This window comes from Thamnophis elegans, chromosome 3, assembly GCF_009769535.1.
Source record: "Thamnophis elegans isolate rThaEle1 chromosome 3, rThaEle1.pri, whole genome shotgun sequence".
Lineage (NCBI taxonomy): Eukaryota > Metazoa > Chordata > Lepidosauria > Squamata > Colubridae > Thamnophis > Thamnophis elegans.
Window position 1 is genome coordinate 46,626,900 of NC_045543.1, and position 9,298 is coordinate 46,636,197.

General features: G+C 39.2%; 1 protein-coding gene across 3 annotated transcripts; it reads left to right on the forward strand.

The window, feature by feature from the left end:
* The first annotated feature begins 65 nt into the window (after window positions 1-65).
* Window positions 66-8,762, forward strand: LOC116505823. Of its 3 annotated transcripts, none has more exons than XM_032213240.1 (5): window positions 66-208; window positions 3,634-3,801; window positions 5,034-5,133; window positions 6,681-6,811; window positions 7,939-8,762. In XM_032213240.1, the coding sequence occupies exons 1-5, from the start codon at window positions 155-157 to the stop codon at window positions 8,209-8,211; spliced, it is 726 nt and encodes a 241-aa protein (XP_032069131.1). In that variant the 5' UTR covers window positions 66-154; the 3' UTR covers window positions 8,212-8,762. The 3 variants fall into 3 exon arrangements, with proteins under 3 accessions (XP_032069131.1, XP_032069132.1, XP_032069130.1); XM_032213239.1 differs by having other exon boundaries at window positions 68-208; window positions 3,634-3,807; XM_032213241.1 differs by lacking the exon at window positions 3,634-3,801.
* The last annotated feature ends 536 nt before the right edge of the window (window positions 8,763-9,298 follow it).

Consider the following 9,298-nt stretch of genomic DNA (forward strand, 5'->3'; position numbering starts at 1 on the left):
TTGGTGCAATGGATTTGCTCCTGGTGATTTTCCCCCCCTCCCTTCTAAGGTTAGAAAAGGGGGCGGATTGATAGACGAGGTTTCTTCCGATCCGAGACTAGAAGCCTGAAAGTCCCAAACTTCTGCTGTTGCTCTTTCTTTGGGAAACGCCATAATGAAGCTGCTTCTCAACAGCCTCCTTCAGCTCTGGCCTCGAGGATCTGTTTCGGTGAGTGTTACCCTTCATTTAGCCACTTGTGCAGGACTTGATCATCTGCAGTTGCCTTTCCTTGTCGAGCGAGAATTTTTCCCCAAATATCCTGTTTGCTCCACTTCTCTTGTGCTCTCTTCCCGATATGCGGTGCAATCTCTGGGGGAAATCTTTCGAGACGAAGGAAAACATTTCTTTTTACGACTTGGTGCTTCTACCAAGGCAGCATTTCTCAACCTTGTCCACTTTAAGATATGTGGACTTCAACTCCCAGAATTCCCTGGGGATTGGGGAACTCTGGGAGTTGAAGTCCACACATCTTAAAGCAGCTGAGGTTGGGAAACTCAATTCTAAAGGATCCAACTTTACTGTAAAGGGCAGCGGGTTCAAAATTGTGCCTGGGAGAAGACCTATTTTGAGTTGGAGAATTACCCAACTGTGATTCAGAAAAGGAGTCTATGATGGGAATGGCAAACAAATGGGAGCTGTGGGGATTAGCCCTTTCTTGGGCTGGGTGCTTTTGGCTGGGAATTTAAAATGGCCACAGGTAGACACCATTCTCTTCTAATATTGAGTTAAGACCCCAGACACTCAGAGTGGGGGCAAAGAGGCTGTAGGGAGCAAAGAGGCAGCAGGGAGTTTTCCCTGTTGGTTTCAGCTTGAGAAAGAGGTCGTGATGTCTTCCTTCTGGAAGAGAGGCCATTCAGAATAACTGGAGCAAAATTCAGAACATAATTGTGTTAAGAAACAGATTGTCCCTAGCAATTATTGAACCTGGGTGAACTGTCTATTGGGAAACTGAATTTTACAAGAGGTGACTGCATGTTGCAAGTACTGTATATACTCGAGTATAAGCCTAGTTTTTCAGCCCACTTTTTGGGCTGAAAAAAAGCCGCCTCGGCTTATACTCGAGTCAGTGAAAAATTTGCCCGAAATGGAGGAGAAAAAGGGGCGGGGCCATGCCGCTGGGTGACACTCGTGAATGGCCCAGTGCCCCTGTGAGTTTCTCCTCCCTCTGTGTCAGTTTGCCGCGCAGCGCGCACCGCACCATCCCCCCTCCTCACGTTCTAATGTAATGCAGGGCTGTCTTACGATTCCCCTTCCTCCCCCTCCTGCCGCTCTGCAACGATGTCCCACCTCCTCCTTGTTATGGCAAGCAGCCACATAGCGATGTCCCACCTCCTCTGGTACAGTGATCCAATGATAGGAATCACTGTGCCGTGTGTCATAGGAGGCGGGACATCGCTCCCGCGGCTGCACGGGACATCATCATCACAGCGGGACATCAGCATCATGAGGTGAGTGAAGTATTTCATTGAATACACCGCTAGTTTACTGTTTTTCTTTGAAATAAATATTCAAAAACATTATTGGTATCTATTTTTATTTTTGAAATTTACCGGTAGCTGCTGCATTTCCCACCCTAGGCTTATACTCGAGTCAATAACTTTTCCAGTTTTTTTGTGGTAAAATTAGGTGCCTCGGCTTATATTCGGGTCGGCCTATACTCGAGTATATACGGTACTGTAGGTGTGATTCTAGCTAACATCTTCCCTATAACATTTTTTCTTTGGAAAAGTGGAATTTGAGTGAAGGTCTCGAGGAAGTTATTAAAATTGCCAAAGCAGATAATTAAAAGTGCCTGCATACTGATAAAAATATATATGTGAAAAGTTTTTGAGGCCAAAATGCAAAAAAATTAAATATAGTTTTTTGTGTGAATTTAAATATACAATTAAATAAAGTATACAATTTAACACTTTGCAAAATTGCACAACTTAAATGAGTGATACCTTCTGAATATACAGTATCTGTTTGCAGATTCAGGGCTATGATCAGAGTGTATCCATATAATCTGAGGGTTGGATATTTTACATTACATTAGGATGGTGAAGAATGGGGAAAGTTACGGGGACAATTTTAGTTAAGAGAGATTGCATAACTGAGACTCCACCTATTTAACCTTTTAACAAGAAGGATTTGGACACTAATTTTGTGTGTGTGCCTGAATTATGTTCACTGCAGCTTTCATTCTGATCCATGGTCTACCATTTCTCTTTTCCATTTGACCTAAAAGGAATCTTCAATGTTTGTTAGCTTAATATCACAAATATCAGCTTCATTGCCGAAAAGCAGGTACAGCTCTTATGCAATAATTCACTACCAGATCACTACCTGCTGTGAAATTTTTTTGTTCCTGAGGAATTTTTTTCACTGTTTAAAAAAGCACTTTTTATTTTCTCTTTGCCTATGTATTTTTTTATCTTTGTGTGGGGGAGGGTCAGTTGTCACCATTTTAAAAGCAATAAATAATTTAAAAATGACTGGTCTGCCAAGTACCCAAATTTGATGACATGATCACAGGAGCACTGGTGGTAACTTCAAGGACAAGTCATAACTACCATTTGTTCAGCACTGTTACAACTTAGAATGGTCATTAAGCGGGGAGTAACTGTAGTTGCAGTTCTCTAAATCTGTGCATTAATTCATTCATCTTTGCTTCGCTGCTGCTTCTTGGAGGCAAGTAATTCTAATAATCAATCCAACAAACTCTTGACTCTCGTAAGTCCTGATATACAGTATCTAGCTAACATTGCACAACCAACATTAAAACCTATTTAAAGTCTGTGAGAATGAAATCATTCTGGGGAAAAAGGACTTTACTGACCGGGTGGTGTTGCAGAAAATGACAGGCATTAGACTTCTCAAGATACAGGAAAAGTTTATTTGGCAGCCAGGTTAAGAAAGCTAGCCCATGGCTAGCATTGCAAGTTCTGAACAACCTTAATTATCGAAGCACGCATTCTTATACATTCTCAAAAGCATTGCAACACGGAAATACTTAACACATTTCTTAGTGGTTACCTTGAGGAGAAAGCCTTATAAGGAGATGGGGTCTGACTTCTCCTTTTGTTTAGGGAGTACGTGTCATTAACGAACTTTAATTGAACCTAGGATTTTTAACATAGGCTTTTGTCATAGAGAACATCTTGTGTTTAGGCACAGGCTTCCTGTTTCTATTGCAAGTTCCAACTCTGTCTATGTGGCTTTTAATATAGAAGTAAAAGGGGTCTCTAAGAGGCTGTCTAGCCTGACCCAGTAGGTTTCACACTTACTCACTTTACGTCTGCTTTAGTGGGGTGAGTTGAGTCTGCTTTCTGCCTATTTTATAAGTGATTCAAAGTTAGCAAATGTTATATAACTTATTTTCCCCAGTTCTTCAAGCAAATTTGTCATTGGCGAGAATTCATCCTATTGAACAAGGTAGTGGGGGGTAAATATAAACATTTCCTGCAACAGTGCTAATTATGCAGGCCTATTAAAGAGTTTTGGGCAATAAATAATGCAGTTCTAATTTCACTAAATTTGGGGAACATTGATGAACTATATGCCATATGTACTTTATTAAATGAAATACTGTTTTCTATATTTCTGTATTATAGCTTCTGCCACAAACCATGTCTGAGAAATTTGGGGGGAAATACCAAAGTGTAACCTTGAATCATGTATACCACACAAAAGGAGACAACACCAAGCCAACTGAGCGGTATCCAATGCCCAATAAGAAAGACCTTCCACATGATATAATAGAACACCTGGAAGAAGCAGAAGTGAGGGTAAAAAAAAAATCAGTTGGAAAAAATCAGTTGGAAAAAATCAGTTCATAGAAGCTTGTATCTTTATCAACCTTCAACATAAGTACTGTTCCTATACATTTGATTAGAGTTTGATCATTTTCAGATTAAAGAGACATTAGGGGTTGTTTTGTTGGACAGCTGGTTTCTAACTACATATGAACCTAATGATGATTAAAGATGAAAATTTGATATGCTATCTAATACATGTTTCTTATTCAGTTAAGTTACATACTGGGTTTTAAAATGGATTCAATAATTGGCTGTGATTAGATGAAAAACAGGATCAGAAAGAAAACACTTTTCTGTTCTTCCAAGGTAGCTGGTACCTTTCATAGCAGAGTAGAAAGGAGAAATGACAATGAAGTCTTGATCAGGTGCTGTTTATTTGTTATTCAAATTAATATTGTCACCCCATCAAGCCAGAAGAAGCACATCAGTTCTGTATCTTCAGAAACCTTATATAAAACTCAACATCTGGTAACAGAAAACTCCCAAGGTGAAGGAGCACTTGTTGAGTTTGATTTTCCAGGCTTATTGTTTTGAAGCAAAGAATATTTGCTAGAATTTATTAAAAACTGTCTTAAAACAGATCAGCTTATTTGTCCATATAGCCCAATATTATTTAGCTGGCATTTGCTTTCCATTTACTTGCAACCCAATCCTTTACATCCTTCCACTGAGAATTTGATTTTTTCTGCTTAAAAAGCCTCAGGTGTAAAGCTCAAGTCCTTTTGCTAGAGAGAATTGAGATCACTCGGATGTATCCTTATATTTGAACCTCAGCACATTGTTTCAAAGATTTTGCAAATATTCTCAAGAATTCCCACTGTTGTATGTGTTAGAATCCAAGAGCCACATCTGATTTCTCTTGGACCTTTTCCTCACTTAATCATCATGTGTGCAAGTTGAGAATCAAGAACAATTAGAGGGAATATTTTTAGCACCAGCTAAATTGTTGGTTATCTTCCTTCAATGGCTTGGGAGGTAGCTATCTTAAAATGAAAACTCACCCTGCTGTTTTTAGAGGAGTGCTGTCAGAGAAACCAACAACAAATCTGAGAACATTATGGTTTAAGAAATACTAGTCCCACTAGAATGTCTTGATAGTAAATGGGGAGAATAATTCTAGACTCCTGAATGTTTCCCTGAATAGTTTTGAATATGATTTTAAGGTGTCTGACTATTTCCCCCTCCTTGATTCTCAGAATGGGTTTTTGCCCAATGTGTTTAAAGTGATGGCTAATCGACCAGAAGAATTTAGGGTATTCTTTGCCTATCACGATGTCATCATGCACAAGAAAACAGGTATGAGTAGCAGTCAAACATGGATGCTTTGAAGATATTTTCCTAAACCAATTGCTCTAGACTGCATTCCAGATGTGTTCCTAAGAATACAGGTGTGATTCAAGAACCATTGAACAAAAGAAGATTTGAATAGCCAACAGAGGCTATTAAACTACTCTGATATCAGAAACCTTTAAAATAATCTTAAGGTGATGCAGTAGGGATCTAATACAAAAGCAATTAACTTCCTAGGATGCTTCACATAAAGTGGGGAGTTAGTTCTGAACTACGGAATGCAGTTTCCCATGTTCTTTATGTGAATGCTAGACCCTAATAAGATTGCTGATGGCCTCTTTGAGACTATTGTGAAGCTAAGAGAGGACTTAATTAACATTCCCAATATATGTCACTAGACTGTGGCACTTTTCACCATAAAGGCTATAACTTAGAATGTGAAACTGGTTATCTCTGGCAGTAGAAGTGGCTGCAGCAGAGATCATATATCATCTCATTCCTGTATGAAAGGCATGTCTCTCCCTGGCTTAAATGAATCGCCTCCATGAGTAACAACACTATGAAATTTTATTTTAGAATCCTGAAGAATAGCTATAATCTGAGAGAGTAGTCACTTTTCAATATCATAATTTAATTTCCAGTATGTATGGAATAGGGTACCAAATGGTCAACAATAGTGATTGGATTTGGGGGCATCAGAACAGGTCTAGAATGATCGTGGCACGACATAACCGCGGTAGACTAAAGCGCGCTGACAACACCGCGGTGCTAAAACCGCGATGTCAAAAGCGCACCCACAACAGCGCACCCACAACAGCGCACCCACAACAGCACGCCGACAGAAGCGCGATTTCACTTAATGTAAGGTTTAGGGTTAGGTTTAGGGTTAGGTTTAGGGTAGGTTTAGGGTAGGTTTAGCGTTAGGTTTAGGGTTAGGTTTAGGGTTATTTTTAGGGTTATGTTACAGCGCGCTTCTGTCAGCGTGCTGTTGTCGGCACGCTGTTGTCGCGCGGTTTTGACTGCCGTTTTGTCACCGCGCTTTAGTCACACGCGCTTTATTCTACCGCGGTTTTGTGGTGGAACCGTTGCCTTCTTCCTCTTAAAAAAACCCCCAATAATGACTGCTTTTGTTTAAGATTTGATCATTTACCTAATGCTGAGAATGCAGTTCTGTTCTTGCTTGATTAGACCTGACTTAAGATGTCTGTTGATAATGACTGTCCATATTGACTTATGATTTCTGGGAAATGAGTGAATCCTGTTGTGGCTTTGACTCTGTAATATGTATTTGTACAGTATACTTTGTGGCAAGTAAGGCTTCTTTCAGGATGTAAAGAATATATCCCAGAAGATGGCGAATAGTAGTATATATTTATTTTAAAATACCTTATTTTTGCTCATACTGGCATAATAAGACATTAACATGTTTTTAAAAAGCTGATCTTGTATAACTATATGGTATTAGGGAAAAGACAACATTCATACACATTAGCTTGTGCTTTGGTGAATCTGCCCTGAAATTACTCACCTTTCACAACTATCTTTCTCCCCAGGAAAGCTAAGTATGGCTGACAAAGAGCTCATTGCTGTGGCTGTGAGTATTGTAAACCACACTCCCTACTGTGTAACTGTACATAGTGCCTCACATCGGAAGTACTCCAAGAAACCAACTTTAACAGATCAGGTTAGTCCCTATATCTGCCTTGTTTGTCTCTTGCAAGCATTTTCTTTTCCCTCATTAGGATCTAGTTGTATGAGAAGATCTGTAAAATTAGAAGAAATGAATAAAAGAAATGGGTTTGTTTGCTTGCTTGCTTTGTTTGTAAGCTGCCCAAATCCATAAAGACTCTGGACAGCAAACAATTTTGGTATGCATGCATGCATTGCTTACCCAACACATAATGTATGACTCTTAGAAGTGTACATCAATAAAAAGCAGAGTAACAAAATGAATAAAACCAAGATAATGAATCACAGTCATGCCACAACTGAGGTTGGCATAACGTTCACTCTCCTAGCAGGAAAGTGGGTCAGTCAACATGAAACCTCAGTGCCCAGGAGAAAAGCCACCTCTTCATTGCTCTAGGAAAGGCAAATAGGATTGGGGCTGCTAACTATCCAAAGATAGAGCAGCAGAGAAGATAATTTCTTCCAATTCCCACACTGCCCCAGAGGCAAGACCTGGAGCATACTTACCTTGTGTAATATAGTAGAACAGGCAGAAATAATCATGCAGTCCTGCTAATAATCCAGCATTGTGTCATGTAGGGCAGGGTGTCCAACCTTGGCAGCTTTGAGACTTGTGGACTTCAACTCCCAGAATTCCTCAGCCAATATGGTTGACTGAGGAATTCTAGGAGTTGAAGTCCACAAGTCTTAAAGTTGCCAAAGTTGGAAACCTTTGAGGTAGAGCTATATAGGCAATAACTTGGATTACATCCAGAAGCCTATTGGAAGCCAGTACACCTTGTCAAATTATGCTACATGAGTGTAGAATTATGCCCAGTATTACCCACTTGCTGCAGTTTGGGCCTGCTAGTTTTCAAATGGACTTCAAGAACAGTCTCATACAGATCTCATTGCAGAAATCTAGCCAGGAAGTGACTAAGGTGTGGGTGGATTTCTTGTATTTATATACAATAAGTTCAAAAAAAAGAAGAAGAAATAAGTTGTACAAAAAAGAAGCTTGGTCTAAATTCAGATGTTCCGTAATTTTAATAGATAGCAGCTTAAAAGAAAGACGGAAAGATTATTGAAGAAAGCAAAACAAAAAATGTTACGTCCCAAAGTTTGTACTTTGCTTTTATATAGGTGGTTGTGAATTGGAAACAGGCTGATCTAAGTGATCGGGAAGTGGCCATGCTTGAGTTTGCCCTTGCTGTCTGCAGAGCAGATAATATAACAGAAGAGCACTTTCAAAAACTGGAGGTACATGGATTTGACCGAGAAGATGCTTGGGACATAGGCTCCATTTCAGCCTTTTTTGCCATGGCAAATCGCATAGCTCTCTTCACAGATATGCGTCCCAACCCGGAATACTATAACATGGATAGACAAGAGGACAAGGTCCAATCTTCCAAATAAAGTTTGCTGGTATTTACAAGAATATTTGCTCCTCAGTGCTACGGCTACGTCTGGATAATCCAACAGGACCACTTTCCATTACATGCAGTACTGTACTTTTAAAGTACTCTATTTGGTTGATGTAGGGTTAAGGTTGCTTACTTTCAAGTGTAATTAAAATATATTTGAACATTTATGGTAATCCTTGCTAAAAACCATCTAAGCCAGGGGATTTCCCATTTTCAAAATGTTGAAGTCTGCTATTCTGTTTCTGTAAATGATGAACCTATGTATTGAATATCTTATGCAATGGTGACAAATATCTGTAGCTCAAGTGTAGGATGACACTCACCTGACATGTCCTCCACATTACAAGACCTACTGACTACACAAAGCCCTTATAAGCAGAAGAACCAACATTGACATCCCGCAAATTCTGCTCAAGATGTTACCTAGCTTACTAAGGAAACATTCAGAAACCAAGCCACAAGCTTGGAGAAAAACCTCCACTCTCAAACATATATACATCAACTTACAACCATTTGTTTAATGACCATTCAAAGTTACAACAGTACTGAAAAAAGTGACCAGTTATCACACTTATGACCATTGCAGCATTTCCACACTCATGTGATCAGACTTCAGGTACTTCGCAACCAACATGTATTTTTTACAATGGTTGCAGTATCCTGGGGTGCTGGGTTTGTCATTTGCAACCTTCCTAGGGAGCTTCTGACAATGGGAGAAGCCAGATTTGCTTCACAACTACATGATTCACTTAACAATCATGATTCACTTAACCGTGGCTAAAGGTCATAAAATGAGGCATGAACCACTTAACAACAGCCTTGTTTACCAATGAATTTTTGGAATTTGTGGTTGTGAGTCAAGGGCTATCTATATAGTTCTTCAAAAATCTTGAATACTAAGTGCTATTATATGCATTATAAGTAATTGTTTGAACATAAATATATTGATTTCATAAATCACTTATTTTTAAAAAATATTTTCTAATAAAGTTCAAAATCATATTTTGCTTTCAATTTAAAAGTGGTATTGAAATTTTGTTTGTTTATTTTGTGGGTGTTTATATACCTTTGGGGAGCTT